The sequence below is a fragment of the Petaurus breviceps genome, unplaced genomic scaffold, assembly GCF_028583685.1.
Source record: "Petaurus breviceps papuanus isolate PSGF00001 unplaced genomic scaffold, PetGlider_PUasm1.0 181, whole genome shotgun sequence".
Lineage (NCBI taxonomy): Eukaryota > Metazoa > Chordata > Mammalia > Diprotodontia > Petauridae > Petaurus > Petaurus breviceps.
Genome location: NW_027185784.1, coordinates 3,611,801 through 3,634,079, shown reverse-complemented (window position 1 = coordinate 3,634,079; position 22,279 = coordinate 3,611,801). Strand labels below are relative to the sequence as shown.

General features: G+C 37.4%; 1 protein-coding gene and 1 pseudogene across 2 annotated transcripts in view; both read left to right on the top strand.

Annotated features, from left to right (window-relative positions):
* The window catches only part of AASS (aminoadipate-semialdehyde synthase), an 83,398-nt gene that overhangs the window by 34,618 nt on the left and 26,501 nt on the right, over positions 1–22,279 (top strand). For both annotated transcript variants that reach the window (XM_069087105.1, XM_069087106.1), the window contains exons 14-16: positions 18,348–18,469; positions 18,663–18,789; positions 22,072–22,182. In XM_069087105.1, coding sequence (XP_068943206.1) covers positions 18,348–18,469; positions 18,663–18,789; positions 22,072–22,182 — 360 coding nt within the window. The remainder of the gene's footprint in view (positions 1–18,347; positions 18,470–18,662; positions 18,790–22,071; positions 22,183–22,279) is intronic.
* On the top strand, positions 19,144–21,689 carry LOC138160529 (nucleolin pseudogene; annotated as a pseudogene).

Sequence of the window (22,279 nt, the reverse complement as noted above, 5' to 3'; positions counted from 1 at the left end):
GTACATGTGAAGTTATGCGAAACATTTCCATAGTGGATATATTGTGAGAGAATGGTTATATTTCCCTCCATCCTATCCCGCCCCCCCCCAACATGTTCCATTCTCTACTTTGACCCTGTCCCTTTTCAAAAGTGTGCACTTTCAACTTCCTTCTTCCCCTCCATCATCCCCCTTCTCATCTCCTTTCCCCCTACTCTCCTGTAGGGTGAGATACCCTATTTAGTGTGTATGTCATTCCCTCCCTAAGCCAAATTTAATGAGAGTAAGGTTGACTCATTCCCTTTTGCCTTCCTGTTCTTCCCCTCCATTGTAACAGTTTTCCTTTGCCTCTTCTATATGAGATAATTTACCCCATTCTGTCTCTCCCCATCTCCTCTCATCGTATTCCTCTCACCTCTCAATTTCACCTTTTAAGTATCACTCCTTCCTGTTCAATTGGTCCTGTGCCCTCTGTCTATGTATACTTGTACACATATATACACACACTCATGTATGTATTCATATGCCCATATACCCTCCTATATAGCCATACATATGTATGTATACATATATATATATATATTCATATTCCCTTCAACTATTCTCATACTGAGAAAAGTTTCATTAGTTACAATTATTGTTTTTCCATGTAGGAATGTTAATATTTCAACTTTGATAAGTTCCTTATGATTTCTTTTCCCTATTTACCTTCGCATGCTTCTCTTGCTTCTTGCATCTGAATATCAGATTTTCTATTCAACTCTGTTTTTTTCATCATGAATGCTTGAAAGTCTTCTATTCCACTGAATGACCATATTTTCCCCTGAACCATGATACTCAGTTTTGCTAGGTAGGTGATTCTTGGTTTTAATCCCACCTCCTTTGACCTCCAGAATATCATATTCCAAGCCCTTCAGTCCCTCAGTGTAGAAGCTGCCAGATCCTGGGTTATCCTTATTGTGTTTGCACAATATTAAAATTGTTTCTTCCTGGCTCTTTGTAATATTTTCTCCTTGATCTGGGAACTCTGGAACCTGGCTATAATATTCCTAGGAGTTTTCTTTTAGTGATCTTTTTCAGGAGGTGATCGGTGGATTCTTTCAACCTCTATTTTGCCCTCTGGTTCTAAAACATCAGGGCAGTTTTCCTTGAGGATTTTTTGGAGGATGATTTCTAGGTTCTTTTTTGATCATGGTTTTCAGGTAGTCCAATAATTTTTAAATTATCTCTCCTGGATCTATTTTCCAGGTCAGTGGTTTTTACCATGAGATATTTCACATTGCCTTCTATTTTTTCATTTGTTTGGATCTGTTTAATAGTATCTTGATTTCTCATAAAGTCACTAGCTTCCATTTCCTCCACTCTAATTCTGAAGGAATGATTCTCCTCATTGAGCATTTGAGATTCTTTTTCCATCTGTCAAATTCAGCTTTTGAAGGCATTCTTCTCCTTATCGCCTTTTTGAGCCTCTTTTGCCATCTGAGTTAGTCTATTTTTTAAGGTATTATTTTCCTCAGTCAGGCTGTTGACTCTCTTTTCATGATTTTCTTGTATCATTCTCATTTCTCCTCCCAATTTTTCCTCCACTTCTCTTATTTGGCTTTCAAAATCCTTCTTAACCTCCTTGATGGCCTGTAGTCAATTCATATTTTTCTTGGAAGCTTTTGGTACAGCAGTTCTGACTTTGTTGTCTTCCTCCTGCTCCATGCTTTGACCCTTTTGGTCTCCAAATAGGAATCTAAAATCAGATTTTTGAGCTTGCTTTGCTTCCTTTGCTTGTTCATGTTCTCACTCAATTACTTGACTTTTGAGCTTTTTGCCACAGTAGAACTCTGCTTCCAGAGAGGGGAGCTTTGTCCCAAATCACTGAGATTTTCTCAGCTGCCAAAGGTATTAGTAGGCTGCCCTCTCTGAAACCTACACATGCTGTGGCTCACTGGTCACGCACCCCAGGACCTCGACCCTAGACGGCGATACAGATCCAAGCAGGTTAAAGCAAGAGCGATTACCCCTCAGACTGGTCTCTTGGTCCCCCTACAATCTGCAGGCCAGGAGCTCTGAAGCAGCCACATGGCTGTGGCACCTCAGCCACTTCTCCCTCCAAGGGCAGAGGCTGGACTGCTCTCCCAGACTCCCTGTTCCCAAAGTCCACTGACCTCTCACTTTTTCTTTGGCATCTATGGGTTGATAATTCTGGAAACTGCCACAGCTGCTGGTGATCCAGTCTCCCAAGGTCCCTCTAGCCGCGGTTGGGGCACCCAGAGGCTAAAACCTCGGGCTCACTCAGGGCTGGTCTCTGTTCCCAGAGCTCTGCAATGGCCCCTTTCTGCTGGCCTGCTGGGCTCTTTTCAGTGGGAGGTTAGTTTCTCTCTGTCACTTTGTGGGTTTTGTAGCTGTAAAGTTTGTTTAGAGTCATTTTCTACATGTATTGGAGGAGGTGGGAGTGGAGCTGTGCATTAAGTCCTGTTTCTACCCCACCATCTTGGCTCCATCCCCCCCAAAGCACTTTTAATAATAATATTTATTTTCCCTAACTATATGTAAAAACAATTTTTAACATCCCTTTTTTAAGTTTTGAGTTCCAAATTCTATCCTTTCCCTCCACTAACCCTCCATGAGACAGTAAGCAATTTGATATAGGTTATACATGTTCTATATTAGTCATTTTGTGGAAGAAAACTCAAACTGAAAAAGAAAGAGAGAAAGAAGTTTCTAGCTTATCCCCATTACATATAATGCTTGCTGATGGTTTTAAATAGATGCTACTCTTGATTTTAAGGAAAACTCCATTTTTTCCTATGCTCTCTAGTGTTTTTAATAGGAATAGGTGCTGTATTTTGTCAACAGATTTTTCTGCAACTATTGAGATAATCATATGATTTCTGTTGGTTTTCTTATCGATATTGTCAATTATGCTCTTTTCGATTAGTTTTCATAATATTGAACCAGTCCTGTATTCCTGGTATAAACTCCACCTGGTCATAGTGTATGATCCTTGTGATATATTGCTATAATCTCCTTGCTAGCATCTTATTTAAATTTTATGCATAAATATTCATTAGGGAAATCAGTCTATAGTTTTCTTTCTGTTTTTACTCTTCCTGGTTCAGGTACTAGCACCATATTTTTGTCATAGAAGAAATTTGTTAGAATTCCTTCTTTGCCTATGTTTCCAAATAGTTCATGCAATATTGGAATTAATTGTTCTTTAAATGTTTGGTAGAATTCACTTTCAAGTCCATCTAGCCCTGTGGATTTTTTCTAAGGGAGTTCACTGATGGCTTGTTCAATTTCTTTTTCTAAGATGGTATTATTTAAGTATTCTATTTCCTCTACTGTTATTTTGGGCAATTTATATTTTTGTAAATATTCATCCATTTTCACTTAGACTGTCAGATTCATTGAGATATAATTGACCAAAATAGTTCCTAATATTGGCATCAATTTCCTCTTCATTGGTGGTGAATTCACTCCTTCATTTTTGATACTAGCAATTTGGTTTTATTTCTTTTGAAAAAAAAAAACAAATTAACCAATGGTTTATCTTTTTTATTGTTGTTGGTTTTTTTTTTTAATAAAGCCAACTGGTTTTCTTACCTTCAATTTTGTTAATCTCTCCTTTGATTTTCAGGATCTCCAATTTGGGGTTTAACTGAGGATTTTTAATTTGTTCTTTTCCTAGTTTTTTTTATGTTGTTGAATGCCCAATTAATTGATCTGCCCTTTATCTATTTTATTGATGTAAGTGTTTAGAGACAAAAATTTCCCCTAAGTACTGCTTTGGTTGCATTCCATAAATTATAGTATGATGTCTCATTGTCATCCTCTTTAATGAAATTATTGATTGTTTCTATGATTTGTTCTTTGATCCACTCATTCTTTAGGATTAGATTAGTTCCCAATTAATTTTTAATCCATGTTTCCACAGCTCTTTAGCGAATGTAATTTTTATTGCAATATGATCTGAAAGGGATGGATTTAATATTTCTGTTTTTCTGCATTTGATCATGAAGTTTTTGTGTCCCAATACGTTGTCAGTTTTTGTGTAGGTGCCATATGTCTCTGAGAAAAAGGTATATTCCTTTCTATTTTCATTCAGTTTTATCCAGAGGTCTATTATATCTAATTTTTCTAAAATTCTATTCACCTCTTTAATTTCTTTCTAGTTTATTTTGTGGTTATAATTATCTAGTTCTGAGAGGGGAAAGGTGTGGTCCCACACTAGTATAGTTTTACTGTCTATTTTTTCCTGTAACTCATTTAATTTCTTTAAAAATTTGGATTCTATACCATTTGGCACATATATATTTAGTACTGATAGTACTTCATTATCTATAGTATGTTTTAGCAAGATGTAGTTTCCTTCCTTATCTCTTGATGTCTCATGGAGTCATTAGCTTCCTGCCAGTGATCTGATAAATTTTTTAGTTCTAAATTCAACAGTTGGTTTAATTCTATTTTTCCTTTTATTATTTATTATTTTCATTATCTTTCTCTAAGATTTGCCTAGCTAAATGTTATGCTGCAACTCAGTTAACTTTAAAAATTTAGGTGGGGGAGGCTAGGTGGCACAGTGAATAGAGCACTAGCCCTGGAGTCAGGAAGACCTGAGTTCAAATCCAGCCTCAGACACTTAACACGTACTAGCTGTGTGACCTTGGGCAAGTCACTTAACCCCAACTGCCCTGCCTTCCCCCCTCCAAAAATAAAAAAAAAAACCCAAAGCAACAACAAAAAAAATGTTCACTAAAAAGAGTTTAAAAATAAAAATTTAGATGGCATGACAGTTGATGCATATATGTTTTGTACTGATATTGGTTTGTTATTTATGATTTCTTTAGGTAAAATATATTTACCTGTTTGATTTTCTTAATAATGATGACAAGATTGCGTTTTGTTTTGTTTTGTTTTTTTGTAATCTTGTCTGATAGCATGATTGAAACTTCTGCTTCTTGGATTTACCTGAGACACATTAAATTTTGTTATACTCTCATTTTCATTCTGTATGTCTTTATTTTAAATTGGATCATTGTATTGATCTTGATTAAGACTTTCATAGTTGATTATCTTTACAATATTATTGTTATTGTGTCAGTTATTCTCCTTGCTCTGCTCACTTTGCTATGTATCAGCTCATATGTCTTCCCAAACTTTTCTGAAACCATCACCTTCATCATTTCCTATAGCACAACAATGTTCCATCACATTCATATACCACAAATTATTCAGCCAACCCCTTAATGATGATCATGCCCTCAGTTTCCAGTTCTTTGCCACCACAGAAAGAGCTGCTATAAATATTTTTTGTACAAATAGAACCTCTTCCTCTTCCTTTGATATCTCTGGGATATAGACCTAGTAGCATTATTGCTTTTTGGATCAAAGGGTATTGCAGTTTCATAGTCCCTTGGGCATAGTTCCAAATTGTTCTTCAGGAATGATTGAATTAGTTAACAATTCCACCAAGAGTGCATTAGTGTACCTATTTTCCTACATCCCTTCCAATGTTTGTCATTTTCCTTTTCTGACATCTTAGCCAAACTGGTGAGTGTAAAGTGTTACATTAGAGCTATTTTAATGTGTATTTCTTTGATTGCTAGTGATTTTGAGCATTTTTTCATGACTATTGATTATTTGATTTTTTTCATCTGAAAGCTACCTGTTCGTATCCTTTGAGCATTTATCAGTTAAAGAATAACTCCTATTTTAATAAATTGATTCACTTCTTTATATCTTTGAGAAATGCTGCAAAATTTTTTGTCAGTTTCTGATTGTTTTAATTTGACTGAATTGGTTTTGTTTTTGCAAAACCTTTTGATTTTTTTTGTAATCAAAAGTATCCATTTTACCTCTTAGGATCTTCTATAGTTTCTATGTGGTGATGTATTCTTCCCTAATCCATAGATCTGACAAGTGATTTCTTTCATACCCCCGCTAGTTTGCTTATGATATCACTCTTTATGTCTAAGCCATGTTCTCATTTTGAGTTACTGATGTATGCTTTGTTTCTGCCAGACTATATTCCATTTTGGCCAACAGTTTTTGTTGAATAGTGAGTACTAGTCCCAATAGCTGGGATCTTTGGGTTTATCAAATACTGTTACTGTGCTTTTGCTTATATTGTGTACCTAATTTATTCCATTTATCAACCACTTTATTTCTTATCTAGTCCCAAACTTCTTAGATGATTCCTGCTTTGTAGTACAGTTTGAGATCTGGTACCACTAGTATCCCTTCCTTCACCTTTTTTGCCTATTGATTCTCTTGATATTCTTGACCCTTTTTTCCCCCTCCAGATGAATTTTATTACTTTTTCTATCTTTATAAAGTCATAATTTGGTAGTTTGATTGTGATGCCACTGAATAAGTAAATTGATTTAGGTAGCATTGTCATTTTTATTGCATTGGCTTAACCTACCAATGAGCAATTGCTATTTCTCCAGATTATTTAGATCTGTCTTCATTTGTGTGAAGAGTGTTTTGTAATTCTGTTCATATAATTCCTGTGTGTGTCTTGGCAAGTAGACTCCCAAGCATTTTATTGTGTCTGCGGTTATTTTGAATGGAATTTCTCTTTTTATATCTTGTTGCTGGACTTTATTGGTAATATATTGAAATGCTAATGATTTGTGGAAGTTTATTTTATATCCTCATAATTTGGTGAAGTTGTTAATTGTTTAAAATAGATTTTAACTGGCTTTCTAGGGCTCTCTAAGCAAACCATCATATCATCTGCAAAAAGGAATAGTTTTGTTCCTTCACTGCCTATATTATTCATCAAATTAAAAAAAAATCTTATTGCTGTACCTTGCATTTCTAGTACAATATTAAATAATAATATTGGTAGTGAACATCTTTGTTTCACTCATGATCTAATTGGAAAGGCTTCTAGTTTTATCCTTATGACATAATGTTTGCTCTTGGTTTTAGATATGTGCTGCTCATCATTTGAAGAAAGGTTCCATTGATTTCTATGCTTTCTAGTGTTTTTAGTAGGAATAAGTACTGCTTTATCAGGTTCTTATTTATTTGTTGAAATAGTCATATGATTTTTGTTGGTTTTGCTCTTGATTTGGTTAATTATGCTTATAGTTTTCCTAATATTGAACTCACCTTGCATTACTGATATAAATTCATCCTGATCACAGTGTATGATATTTGTGGTAAATTGTTGTAATCTTCTTCTTCTTTTTTTTTTTTTTAGTATTTTTGCATTGATATTCATTAGGGAAATGGATGTAAAGTTTTCTTTCTGTTTTTATTCCCTTTGGTTTAAGCATCAAAACCATATCTATGTTATAAAAGGAATTTGAAAGGACTTCTTTACCTGTTTTTTCAAACAGTTTATATAGTATAAGAATTAATTGTTCTTTATTTGACAAAATTCACTTGTAAATCCACCTGGTCCTGAAGTTTTTTTTTCTTTCCTTGTGGAGTTCACTGATGGCTTGTTTGCTTTCTTTTTTTCTAAGACAGAATTATTTAACTATTCTATTTATTCTTCTGTTAATCCTTGCGATTTATATTTTTGTAAATATTAGTCAATTTTATTAAGATTGTCAGCTTTATTGGCATACAGTTCAGCAAAACAGCTCCTGCTAATTGCTTTGATTTTATCTTCATTGGTTGTGCATTCAATCATTCCTTTTTTGATATTGGTAATTTGATTTCCTTCTTTCTTTTTAAAAATCAAATTAGCCAATAGGTTTATTTTATTGTTTGATTTTCCCTCCATAAGACAAACTGCTAGCTTTATTTATTAGTGTTAATTTTTTTTAAATTCAATTTCATTAATCTCTTCTTTGATTTTCAAGATTACTATTTTGGTGGTTAATTGGGGATTTAAATTTGTTTTTTTTTTCTAGGTTTCCCCCCAACCAGTTACTTTCCCATTCATTAATAGTTCTTTCTCTCTTTTACTGATGTAAGTGTTTTGAGATACCTTTTGACCTTAGTACTGCTTTGACTGAATCCCATGATGTTTGGTTTGTTTTCTCATTGTTGTCATTGGATTTAATGAGATTATTGATTTTTTTCTATGATTTGTCCTTTGACCACTTATTACATAGGACTAGGCTATTTATTTTCTAATTAATTTTTCATATATGCTTAGAAATTCCTTTGTTGAATATAATTTTTATTACAGTACAGTAAGAAAATATGAGTTTAATATTTCTGCTTTTCTGCATGTGTTCATGAGGTTTTTATGGCCTATATGTAGTCAGTCTTTGTGAAGGTGCCATGTACATTTGAGAGATAGGTATAATTCTTTCTATTTCCATTCAATATTCTCCAGAGGTCCATAATATCCAAATTTTCTAAAATTCTAATCATTTTCTTAACTTCTTTCTTGTTTGCTTTATGATTAGATAAGCTTCAATTTTTTATAGATCATTCCAACATAATCGACTCACTTCCTTCCCCCCCCCACCCCCATTTGTGTAAACTCCTTTTAACTGACTTAATAATAATAAAGTTCTTAGGAATTACATGTATCATCTTCTCACACAGGAATGCAAACCATTTAACCTTGTTTAGTCACTTATGACGAGTTCTTGCTCATTGTTTGCCTTTTTATACTTATTTTGAGTCTTGTGTTTGAACGTCAAATTTTTTATTCATCTCTTTTTTTTCATCAGGAATGCTTGAAAGTTTTTTAATTTACTAAAAATCCATTTTCCCCCATAGGACTATACTAAATTTTATTAGGTGGGTTATTCTTGATTGTAATCCTAGCTCCTTTGGTTTCTGGAATATCATAGTCCAAGTTTTCAGCTTCTTTATAGTAGCTGCTAAATCTTATGTGATCCTGACTTTAGCTTTACAATATTTGAATTGTTTCTTTCTGGTTGCTGGCAGTATTTTCTCCTTGACTTAGGGGCTCTGGGTTGTGGTTATAATATCCCTGGGAGTTTTCATTTTGGAATTTCTTTCAGGAGGTGACTGATGGATTCTTTCAGTTTCTGTTTTGCCCTCTGGTTCTAAGATACCTGGACAATTTTTCTTTATAATTTATTTAACTATGATGTATAAATTTTTCATGTCTTTCAAATAGTCCAATGATCCTTAAGTTATCTCTCTTTGATCTCTTTTTCAGGTTAGTTGTTTTCCCTTAGATATTCCACATTTTCTTCTGCTTTTAAAATCTTTTGACTTTGTTTTATTGTTTCTTGATGTCTCATGGAGTCATTAGCTTTCATTTGGCCGACTCTAATTTTAAGGAGTTATTTTCTTTAGCATATTTTGTACCTCATTTACCAAGATGTTAATTCTCTTCTTGTAATTTTGTTGCAGAGCTATCATTTATTTTCTTAGTTTTTTCTTTATCACTTTTATTTGATTTAAAAAATATTTTCCCACTTTTTTATTTCTTTCTTTAGTCCTAAGAATTCTTGTTGGGATTGTGTCCAATCTGCATTTTTCTTTGAGGCTTTGCTTGTAGAGGTTTTTAAGCCATTGTCTTCTTCTGAGTTTGTGTCTAGAGCTTTCCTGTCACCATAGTAGCTTTTCATGATCAGGTTCTATTTTTGTCATTTCCTCATTTTTCCAGTCTACTTACTGATTTTGGACTTTGTGTTAGAGTTGGATTCTGCTCACTTTTGGGAGGTGGAGATGACTAGTTTGAGATTCTGTCTTTTATGTTCTTTTGCTGCTTTCACAGCTCAGTCTGGAGGGCCTGTAAATTGTTAGTGCTTATGACATGATATGGGAAAGGTCTAGCCCTTCTAGCCTGCAGGTGCCTTAAACAGGAAGCCCCCACCCCCGTCCCCTTGTAACTCTAAGTGCTTCTCTCTGCCCTAAAACTTTGACCTAGAACTGGGTAATGGGCAACAGAACTGCCAGATGACACCCATTCCAGTTCTAGTCCAAGGGACCCCAGTATCTCTCTATGCCAAGATGTTCAGTCCCCTTACTATCCTTGGGGAGTTCCCTGGTTGTCATTCACCACAGTTGTTGGGGGCTTCCAGTTGCTATTGTGCTGTGCTCCCTACCAGTCCCTGTTCTGGGGTTCATAGACCTGATTATTTTCCTAAGCTTCCCTGGGAAGGAAAAATTACCCACTGCAATTTTTTCTTGGCTTTCCCACTCAGAATTTGGTTTGGTGTATGTTCTAGGTCATTGTGGAAGAGGTTTGGGGAATGCTACAGCAGAGTTGCTAAATGGTTGCTCTATTGTCTTCACTCCCTTGAATCTCTTCTCTACTGATTTTTATTCAATTTCTTTTAAAAGTCAGTACTTTCCCCTTCCAAATGGTTTTATATTTATCAGGGTTTTTTTCTGCTTTGTTCTCACCAACTTTCACTCCTGTTTGCCTGCTTTATCTTTTAATTTAATAATTTTAATTTCTTTTTTGATTGTCTGTTTCTCCCCTTCTTTTGTCTATTTCCTTTCCCTACCCACTTAAGCTAGTATTTCAGAATCTTCCCTCTTTTCCTTTACATTAACAATTTTTTAGTGCCCTTCTTTTCCTGTACCTTTTTTTCTTCTAGAAAATTTACTTTTCTTTCACATCTTTATAATTTCTTGTCCCTTCTAGGCTATTATACATTTTATTTTCATATCCATGAGTTCTATCCACATTTAATTGCTCATTTCTTCTCTCTGTATTCCTCGTGGGAATAAGCTTCTGAAAATGGGGTTCAAATTCCTTTTTAATTTCTATATTACTGCCTTTGGAGGTGTTAACATTTTTTTTCCTGCTGTATCTTACTCTTAAAATAGCTGTTCATAAGGGTAGCAGTGTTAGAAGTATTTTTATGTGGTAGCATTCACTCTGTGTTCCCGTTTGTGAGACCTAGTTCTTATGTCTTTTTATCATGCTAACAGAGTAAGCATTTAATACATAATTTGTCATATATTCATTCCATTTACCATCCTCTTTTCCTATGGTCAGAGTATCCTATCTCTGCCTGTGTCCTTCCTACTACTATGACAATTCACCATCAGGAATTCAGACATGTGCTGTCTTGAGATCAGATACTGGGGATGTACAGCCCTTTCTAAGAGAAAGTATTCTCCTAATGTGTAAATTCTGCCCTGGCAAAACCTATTACAAAGGTCTATATCTTATTACAGAAATAGACTTCATCCTCCATGGAAATATTCATTCTTGTCTCTCTATAAATCCTCTAGAGAAAATGTATACAGTGTACTGTAAGTCTTCTGATCACTCTTTATACATTCAGGGTATGAAAGGGTAAGGGAACAAGCATTTATTGAGCTAGGCACTACGCTAAGCAGTGCCTGCTGAAGTGCTAACATTTTACAATAATCTCATTTCATCCTAACAACAGCCCTGGGAGGTAGGTGCTATTATTATTCCATTTGAAGAAATTATTATTACTTGAGAAAAATATTATTATCCCTGTTGAGGAAACTGAGGCTGATGGGATTAAGTGATTTACCCAGGGTCAGAGAGCTAGTGAGTATCTATGGCAAGATTTGAACTCGAAGTCTTTCTAATTGTATGTGGGCTTAGCACCTTATCCACTGTACCTCCTAAAAGCATGAGGGCAACTCTTGGGTTGTCCCTAGCTCTGTTGTCTCTGGCCTGATGTCTTTTCAGGTCTTACATGTTATTGCTTTTTCTGCCACTTTTCATGGACAGGTCATCCTTGATAACATGCAGGGTCCTTTTCCCCACTCTCCATTTGACAGCTCTCCATTGACTTTCAGGTCACCTGAGATTTTGATTCTTTGGAAATTATGGTATCCCATGATTTGTTGCTATTATACTATATTGGACTTAAAGAGATGTGCTGTTCCTCGAACAGTAATGGACATTTTTTCTTTTTTTTTGGTTTTCCCTTAATATTTTGGAATCTTGAGTGTTGAGTAGGCCAAGAAATTGGACGCTTTTTCTGAGGGAATTTTCCAAAGCTGTTCTTTTTTTTATGGCCTTTCAGTGGCATTTAGTCCTTTTTTGAGCCCCAGATGTTTGTTTAGAGGAAAATAGAAACATTATTTCTCTCTTTTAGAAATTTGGCTTCCTTATGTTCATGACATTTCTCTCATACACATACCCACAAATGGATGTGTATTATATATGTGCACACGCATACACATACATGTATATATACACGTAAATACATGTATGCACATGCATGCAGTACATACTAATGTGTATGTATGTACATTGCACACCTATATTTGTGTACACACAGTCTGTAGACACACTGTGTGTGTGTCTATCTGTATGCACATGTGTATATATGCATGTATAAATATACACCGTGACACATATACACATAACATGCACATGTGCATACATATACAGACACACACACATATATGTATAGGAAGATCTGAAATCAAGTCCTGCCTTAGAAATTTAAGCACTGTGTGACCCTGGGCAAGTTCAGTTAACCAATCTCTATGTTAATTTCTTCGTCTGTAAAGTGGCAAGAATAATAGTACCTACCTTACAAAACTGTAAAGACTTGGTGAGATAACATATGTAATGTGCTTTGTAAACCTTGAAGTGCCATCGAAATACTGGTTTATCATTATTGCAATTATTTTATCTATTACTGAAAACTCTTATTAAGTAGTTATTATTAGTGGCAATGGGCAGTTAGTGCTAGTGTGAATGAGTGAATGAATCGATGGATGGATGAAAAAACCTTTATTGAGCTCTTACTACATGCCAAGCACCATGCTAAATTCTGGGGATGTGGGAAAAAGGAATATTTCTTTTTTTTTCTATTTCTATAATATTTCTACTTTCAAGGAGCTCCCACTCTATTTGTAGGAAACAACATATAAAAGAAAGTTCAGCTGAAATGCCCAGGAGTCCTAAAGGTTAAGTGATGGGGCAGATGTCCAGGCCCAGAGGCCCTTATGTTAAAGTTGTATATAGGTAACGCTTATTATGTGGCAGTTATGGTGCTAAATGCCTTACAATTATTATCTTATTTGTTCCTCATAACAATCTTGGGAGTTAGGTGCTATTCTTATCCCTAAGGAAACTAAGGCAGACAAAAGATGAGTGACTTGCCCAGGGTCACACAGCTAGGAAGTTTCTGAGCCTGGGTTTAGAACTGAGGTCTTCCTGATTCAGAGCGCCCAGCATCTATCCATTGCACCCCCTAGCTGAGTAATTAAGATGGCCCTGAATGTTGCCTACAGAACATGGAAGGGAAGGCCTGAAGGATCTCAGGAAGCAATGACAGGACACATGATAAGACCTCACAGCTCTCCATCTCATTAGAAGGAGTGGTGTTGCTAAGTCCTGTGTCAAGTGAAGCATCCAGGGCAAAGAGTGAAGGAAAACAAGGAGGGTCCCTTCAGTGACAGCAGTTCTTCCACAGCCAGGCCTTCCTGGATGGGTTCCAGTACAGCAGGGGACCAGGAGAGGAAGCCAAACAGGACAGGGCAGCCCTGGCTTGGGGCCCTTCCAGTACGCATTCAGAATGGGACTCCTTGTTAGAAGCAAGACTATAGTTACACAGCAATATTATTTTGTGACCCAGGATTGTGGTCAATTCCACTGACAGCAAATCTTGCCTAAGATCTCTTCTGTTGGAAAGGAAGTTACATAAGAGCTCACATTTCCTCAGTATTAATGTTAGGATTCAAAACTATTAAGATTTACTCAAAAAAGGCATTATTTTTTGTTGGTGAAACAATCTGGTCTGCTGAGTAGGTTTTATGTCCTTTGTATGGTTATCTTCTTTGTCAACCTTGCTAGCTCTTAAGCACAAATGGTTTAATCAGTAAGACTGTGCTCTTAGGAGATAGAAATAGTAAAATCAAGTTTCTTCTCTAACTGCCTACTTCCAGTGAATGGGTGAATAGTTCTTTACAAGGCTGGGTTGTAGAATCAAGTACAGGCTATACCTCAGAGATATTGTGGGTTTGGTTACAGAGTACCACAACAAAATGAATATTGCAGTAAAAAAGTCACATGATATTGTTTGGTTTCCCAATGCATATGAAAGTTATGTTTATACTATACTGTAGTCTATTAAGTGTGCAATAGTATTATGTCTAAAAATGTACATACATTAATTAAAATATTTTATTGCTAAAAAATGCTAACCATCATTTCAGCCTTCAGTGAGTCACATAATCTTTTTGCTGGTGGAGGGTCTTGCCTCGGAGTTGATGGCTGCTGACTGATCAGGGTGGTGGTTCCTGAAGGTTGGAGGATCTGTGGCAATTCCTTAAAATAAGAAGACAATGAAGTTTGCCACATCAGTTGACTCTTCCTTTCACTTGAACACTTAGAGGCCATTGTAGGGTTACTAATTGGCCTAATTTCAATACTGTTGTATTTCAGGAAATAGAGAGACTGAAGGAGAGGGAAAGAGACCACTGGAAGGATCAGTTGGTGGAGAAGTCAGAACACATAATCAATTAAGTTCATCATCTTATATGAGTGTGGTTCATGGCTACCCTAAACGATTACAATAGTAATGTCAAAGATCATTGATCACAGATGATCATAACAGATATAAGAATATTGAAAAAATTTGAAATATTTGCAAGAATTATCAAAATGTGACACACCAAGACAAAATATGAACACATGCTGTTGGGAAAAAATGGCACTGAAAGACTTGCTTGCTGCAGGATTGCCACAAACCTTCTATTAGTAAAAAAAAAAAAACAAAACACACACAATATCTGCAAAATGCAATAAAAAGAGGCATACCTGCAGTAATCATCACATGTGGTTGTAGCCTGGTATATTAACAAAGCTCTGAGCTTGAAGAAAGACCTAGTCTTGAATTCTGACTCCACCATCATGACCCCACCTGTATGACCTTTGTTCTAAGCTGCTTAACCTATATGAAATGCAATCACTTAACTTGTATGAACTGTATCCACTGCTAGGAGGTGCACTAGGCCTTGAGTCAGGAAGACCTGAGTTCAAATGTGACTTCAGATACTTACTAGCTGTATGACCCTGGGCAAGTCACTACTATTTGTCTTAGTTTCCTTATCTATAAAAATGGGGGTAATAACACCTAATTGTAAAGTGATTAGCACAATTCCTGGCCTATATAAATGTTAGTTATTATTATCATTAATAGTAGTAATAATATTTGCTTTAATTATTTTATAGGGCTTTTGTGAAAATCAAATGAAATTATATATATATATATATATATATATATATATGTGTGTGTGTATATATACACACACATTATATACATAAACATATATATCACTGTGATTTTAAGTTGTGAACATCACTGTATGTTATTATCACTATATGATTATAAGTTGTTATTATCGGGGTGGCCAGGTAGCACAGCGAGTAAGAGCACCGGCTCCAGTGTCGGGATGACTTGGGGATCGAATCTGGGCTCAGACACTTATTACCCACCCAGAAACACCTGTCCGTGTAACCTTTAGCAGTTACTTAGCAATTGCTTAGGGGCGGCCAGGTGGCTCAGCGAGTAAGAGCACCAGCTCCAGTGTCAGGATGACCTGGGGATCAAATCTGGGCTCAGATACTTAGCACCACACCCATAAATAACTGTCCATGTAACCTTGAGCAAGTTACTTAACCCCGATTGCTTAAAAAAAAAAAAGTTGTTATGATCACTGAATTCCATTACCACCATGGTGGCCTGATGCTACTTTTTAGGTATTACATAAGACATGTAGCTTGTGTAATACTTGTGAAAAAGTAGCATCATGCTGTTCTTTCACCAAGATCAGGGGAACAAAAATTGCCCATTGTATAGTATTCTCTTTCTTCTATCACCATCACTGGCTGGAATGCCTTCTAAGCTAATTGCAGATTCCATGTGACCAGCTTTTTTATATGCAGTATCCTAGTCATGTACATTAAGATAGAAACAAGCCTTCTTGGCTCTGGTTGCTAGCACTTCCCATCTTTTTTTATGTAATAGAATCTTGACATAAGTCTATGTAATGACTTTGGAAAGAGAATTTGCATAATACAGCAAGAGCTAGTAGCAAAACAATATTTGCTGGAAATTGCATATTGATGTTAAAATAATTAGTGATAGGGGTGACTAGGTGGCGCAGTGAATAGAGCACCGACCCTGGAGTCAGGAGGACCTGAGTTCAAATCCAGCCTCAGACACTTAACACGTACTAGCTGTGTGACCTTGGGCAAGTCACTTAACCTCAACTGCCCCGCCTTCCCCCCTCCAAAAAGGAAGGAAAAAAAAAAGAATTTGTTAAAGAAAATAATTAGTGATGGTGATGTCCTGAATTGAAAATTATGGATACTTCTATTTTTATGTGAGGGAAAATATACTTCTAAGGATTGGGTGACTGTCCCTTCCCCTTACTAAACCACATCGGTGCTCTTAATGATCCTATTATTGGTAATTCTTTTGCTGGAAAGCTATACAGTTATTCCTTCCACCTCATGACTTTCTTCACCGTGGATTTGATGTATCACGGGTCAGCATAATAATTTAAATGGGAGTTTTGTGGAAGCTGCAGAGGACAGGGGAAGGCCAGCAGACAACAAAGAAAAGGTTTAGAAACTCAGAAATGCATAAAATATATGTATAGTATTGTATAATATCAACCCAAGTTTTACAATAAGGTATTGTAAACACCTCATTAAAGAAAAAGAAAAAATTCTGATAAGGGAAGGCCAAAAATTTTTACACAGATTTTTCCAGATCAAAAGGGTGCCACACCCCTAAGCCCTGAGATATGGAAGGGATAAGTGCACTTGGACCTAGAGCTTCCTATAGGCATCTAAGTGGTATGTATGGTAGATTTCTCAGGCACTTACTAGCTGTGTGACCCAGGGCAAATGACTTATCTCTCTAGTTTCATTTCCTCATCTGTAGAATGGGGATAACAATAACCCATCTCCTATGGCTTACTGTGAGGCTAAAATGTGTTAATATGTGTAAAGTGCCATATAAGTTCTAGCTACTATTATTATCGTTAATGGTATTCTGAGACATCTAGAAATGGACATATGACAGGACAGTTGACCAGCAGTTAATTAATTACCTGTTGTTACTTGACCTTGCCAAGGTTTTCCTTGAATAGGCAACAGTTTCTTAAAGAATTCATATGGGCTCTGCGAGCCCAGGAGTAGAGGCCCTATGTCTAATTTCTAATAGGTATAGGTAGATTTTAAAGAGGCAAAGACTATTTTGAAAGACTTAAAAACTGCATTATCCTGGATATTGTGTTGGCTTTCACCTACTTTCTATTGTGACTTCTTAGAAAGCAGAGTTCTGGCTAAATGCCTGAAAAGGGGGCATTTGCTTTTATAGTTTAGTTATAATAATAAAGTGGGCTACAAAAAATCCCTAATCTTTCAGCAAAATGCAGATCCTAAACTAGGAGCTAATAGAGAAAGGAAGCTCTGCAGCTGGCTTTGGAATAATAATACCTCACCTTGCAATAGCTCAATGATTTAAGACAAGATTTGGTATAAACTACTTCTTTCTGAAGAATGAAAATAACAGCTAGCATTCTATTTCATGGCAACCTTGTGAGATGGGTACTATTATTATTCCCATTTTACAGATAAGCAAAAAAGACTGAGAGGGGTTGTCACTTGCCCAGGTGTCACAACTTGAAAATAGCTAAGGCAGGATGCAAACTCGGGCTTTGCAATACTCTGCATTGCACCACCTACCTATCTCAGGTAGTCAACTAACAAGAAAAAAAATGTTTGCCTAAAGAATTAAGTTCTTATTTTGGTCAGTTTTACTGAAAACTTCTGAGATAAATTGATATTATATTATTATATTAATAACTAATTATTAATTTGTGATCCATCCTTTTCGTCCTATTTCTATTAAGACCCAATTCCTGAAAAGGTCAGGCAGTTTTAGAAGAATGCTAATACGGTAGTAAAGTAATCTTCTCTGTCCCAAGGCATCTACCTGGGAAGGGATCCATACTTTTGTCTAGTCTGTAAACAAAAGGCAGCCTCAGCTAGATCTTTTCCCCCCAGGGCAAGTCTCCTAGCCCTTGATCTCCCCCTTTAGAATTTAGGGCAACTCAGCTAGTGAAAGAAAAATTTAACTAGAGAGCTCTGGATGGAAAAGTCTTCCCCACAGCAAATAGCTGGAGACTGTTGAATCTCAGGATTAAGCTACTTTCTCAGCAGGAGAAGCTGAAGACTTTTAGCCTATCTTCTCATTAAGTGTCCACCAATCAGGACTGAGTTTCACTTGTTAGGGGTGTTCTCTGGCAGAAGGTACACATCTGATTCAAGGCATTTCTTCCTTGGGATCTTTGGTAACTAAGAGAAACTACTGACCATTAATTCATTGATTATTAACTAGCTTAATTAATCCATTGAGGTTAATTACCTGGAAACCGTCTCTTGGGGGTTTTATTCACTACACTTCTAAGTTCAAAGTGTTCTTCTGAGTTTAATAAAGTTTTCGTTTAATTTGCAGAGAGCATGCACAGTTACTTTCAATGGACATGAAGAAGAAAGTTTTGCTTCTTGGGACTGGCTACGTGTCTGAGCCGTTACTGGAATACCTTTCTAGAGATGGCAGCATTGAAATAACAGTGGGTAAATAAACCTTCCCTTTCACTTTTGGCTATTAGTTATCGTGTGTGTGTGTGTGTGTGTGTGTGTGTGTGTCTGAATTCCTAGAACTTAAAAAAATGTTTTTTGAATAGTCACAATGATCTTTATTCTTTGACTTGCTAGGAGGGAAAGATAATCAAAAGAAATATCTTGAAATGTTTTGTTCATCAAATAGGCTCAGATATGAAGAATCAGCTTGAGCATTTGGCCAAGAAATACAACATTAACCCCATGGTTTTGGACATTGGCAAGCACGAGGACAGACTGGCCAGTGTGGTAAAGAAACAGGACCTTGTGATCAGGTTAGTATCCACAAAGAAAGAAACTCCATACATCTTAATTCCCTCTCTGCTCAGAGAAGTTGGATGGAAATACAGTAGAATTGGGTTTGAGAATCTCAAATCTTTAGGGTATTGTAAGGGTTTTTATAATACTATAAATTGTAAATAATTATTTCTATGTTTCTATTGATTACTTAATATTCACCTTAAGCTCAAAATTAGAGAATGAGAAGCTGAAAGGGACATTTGCAAATGAACAAGCATTTATTAAGTGCTTACTATACATCAGGAATGTGCTTAATTTGAGGGCTATGATGAAAAAGCAAAAGAAAGACCCTGCCCTCAAGGAGCTTACGTTCTAATGGGGGAGACAACATGTACATAAATAGGGATATACAAGACACATACAAAGTAGAAGGCACTGACCGCTCAAAGGATGGGAGAAGGCTTTCTGCAGAAAGTGGTGTTTGAGCCGAATCTGGAAGGAAGTCAGAGATTCTAAGAGGCAGAGGTCAGGAGAGATTTTAGAGATAATCGAATCCACCCCACTAATTTTACAACCTAGGTAACTGAGGTCCCAGAAAGCTTAAATGATTTGCCAAGGTTCACGTAGCCAGGTTGAGAACCTGGCTTTCTGAGTCCCCATCTAGTACTCTCTCCAGTGCGTCATGCTACTTTTATGCGCGTTCCTCCTAGATAGTGAGAGCTCCAAAAGATTAACCGGACTCAGATCTTGGCTTAGAAATAAAACTCTGAGTGAAATAGAGAAATGCGAAGGACCGGCTGTCAACGTTGTTGTTCAGTCATTTTTGGACATATCTGACTCTCTGTGACCCCAGTTGGATCCTTTCTTGGCACAGATGTTGGAGTGGTTTGACATTGCCTTCTCTAGCTCATTTTACAGATGAGGAAACTGAAGCAAATAGGGCTCAGTGCCCAGGTTCACACAGCTAGGAAGTGTCTGATGCCGGATTTGAACTGAAGTCTTCCTGACCCTAGGCCCAGCACTCAATCCACCGGACCACCTTGTTGCCCCTGTCTGCCAACTGACTGAGACTATTTGAGGATGTTGAGAATCCTTCCTCTGCACAGCTGCCCCACCAATAATCAATTTTCAATAGTGTCTAACCTTGTGTATTCGAAGCATGATTCCGTACTCTAGGTTATGTATAATAATTCTAGGTTAAAATACACAAATCCTCTTTCTCTACACAGTATGAGTGCCACCTAAACCTCCAGGTTCTTACGTGGCTCTCTTCCATGCACCCTCCATTCCTGTCAAACTGGACCATTGCCTGTTCCCAGCATATGCTCCCTTCTTCACTGCTCTTCACAAGCAGTTCAGCACACTTTCTTGCCCTTGTTTCTTAAAAGTTTATACCTTCGGGGAGCTCCTTTCCAGTCCTGCAGAGGCTCAGTCTTTTGTCTTGCCACCTCCGAGGTTGCTTGGGCCTCAGCCAACAGTTCTGCCCCTCCGTGCCCTAGTTTCGCGCTCCCACCATAGTGAAGCTAGGGAAAGCTGCTAAAAATCAAGGTGAGTCAAAGAAAATGGCCCCTCCCCCAAAGGAGGTGGAAGACAGTGAAGATGAGAATGTCAGAAGATGAAGAAGAAAGCAGTGAAGAAGAGGTTGTAGTACCTCAGAAGAAGGGCAAAAAGATTGTGACCACACCAGCAAAGAAGGTACCATCAACCAAAAAAGTTATTGCCACCACACCAGCCAAGAAAGCAGCCGGGACTCCTAGTGAGAAGGCGATCACCCCAGCCATCACCAAGAAGGCGGCCACCCTCGCCAAAGCCGCTGTCATACCAGGCAAGAAGGGAACCACTCCAGCTAAGCCAGCTGCCATCCTGGCAAAAGCCGCAGTGCCCCCCGCCCCCCAGCCAAAGGGGCAAAAAATGCAAAGAACCCGAGGAGAACAGTGAGTCTGAAGAAGAGAACAGTGAAGATGAGGAGGATGAGGAACATGAGGATGATTCTGAAGAAGAAACCACGGACAGCACTGGCCAAAGGGAAGGCTGCTGCCATGAAAGCTGCCCCTGGGGAAACCTGGGAAGACTGAGGAATCAGAGGAGGGGGAAGAGGATGAAGAGGAGGAGGAAGAAAGAGGAGGGAAAAGGAAGAGGAGGAAGTGCTCGTGAAAGAAGCACCTGGAAAGAGGAAAAAGCAAATGGGTAAACAGAAGGCCCCCCCGAAACCAAGAAACAGAAACTGGGTGCTGAAGCGTCTACACTAAATGCCAGTCCCTTCTCTGGTAACCCGAACTTCGACAAAACCGCTTCTGAGATCTAAACAGGCATCACGAATTCCTTTACAACAAAGGACCTCACTGTTGTGGACGTCCACATTGGTGCCACCAGAAAGTTTGGCTACGTGGAATTTGAATCGGCTGAAGACACGGAAAAGGCTCTGGAACTCAGTGGCTCCAAAGTGTTTGGCTCTGAAATTAAGATGGAAAAAGCAAAAGAAAACAAGACAGACCGAGACGCAAGGACGCTCTTCGATACGAATCTGCGCTATAAAGTAACTCAAGAGGAGCTCAGGGAAGTGTTTGAAGAAGCAATTGAGGCCAGGCTGGGCTGCACCAAGGACAGGACCCCTAAAGGAATTGCCTTCGTTGAATTTAGGACCGAAGGGGATGTGGGCAAGGCCTGGAAAAAGAAGCAGGGCACTGAGATCGATGGTCGAGTGCCTATTCTGTACTACACAGGGGAGAAGAGCCAAAGACAGGAGAACTCTACAGGGAAGAATAATTCCTGAGGTGAGCGCAACGACAAGCCGTCAGACTCCAAGACCCTGGTGCTGAACAGCCTGGCCTAGGGTGCCACCAGGGAGAGCCTGCAGAAAGTGTATTCCCAGAAGTTAGTTTGGTATCTTGCACATAGTAGGCATTTAATAAATGTTTCAATTATTGAGTACTAAAGGAGGGAGAAATTGCATGCTGACCTGAGGACCTTTCCTGGAGGCAAATAAAAACTTTGCTTTGGGACATGGTGACAACATTAGAATCACATCTTTCAAGCAAGTACCAAGGTGTCTGTATTTGGTGAAAATAACATATAGAAAACCGAACTTGGAATCTAAGCTTTTGGTAAAATAGGAGGGTGATTTTTCTTAATTAAAAAAAAAATTATTTTAAAGTCTCCACCCTCTAGTATACTTAAAACATGAATATTTAGTAAAGATCTTTTTTATTCATAGAATTTCATGAAACTATGTGTTACATAAACAAAGTATGTCGGTACTCAAGAAAGCTGTTGCAATATCATAATCAGATGTTTTCCCTTCCTCTGTCCTCTTGAAGCTTGCTGCCATATATATTACATCCTGTTGTGGCCAAAGCATGTATTGCCGGCAAAGTGAATATGGTCACTGCCAGCTACATAACACCGGCTATCAAGGAACTGGAGAAAAGGTAAGTCTCGTAAATATTCACTAAAGTAGGTGACCTGTGGCCCCACTGAAATGTTTTCATTTTGTGAACTTTTTTTTTCCACTTTTTCAATTCTTTT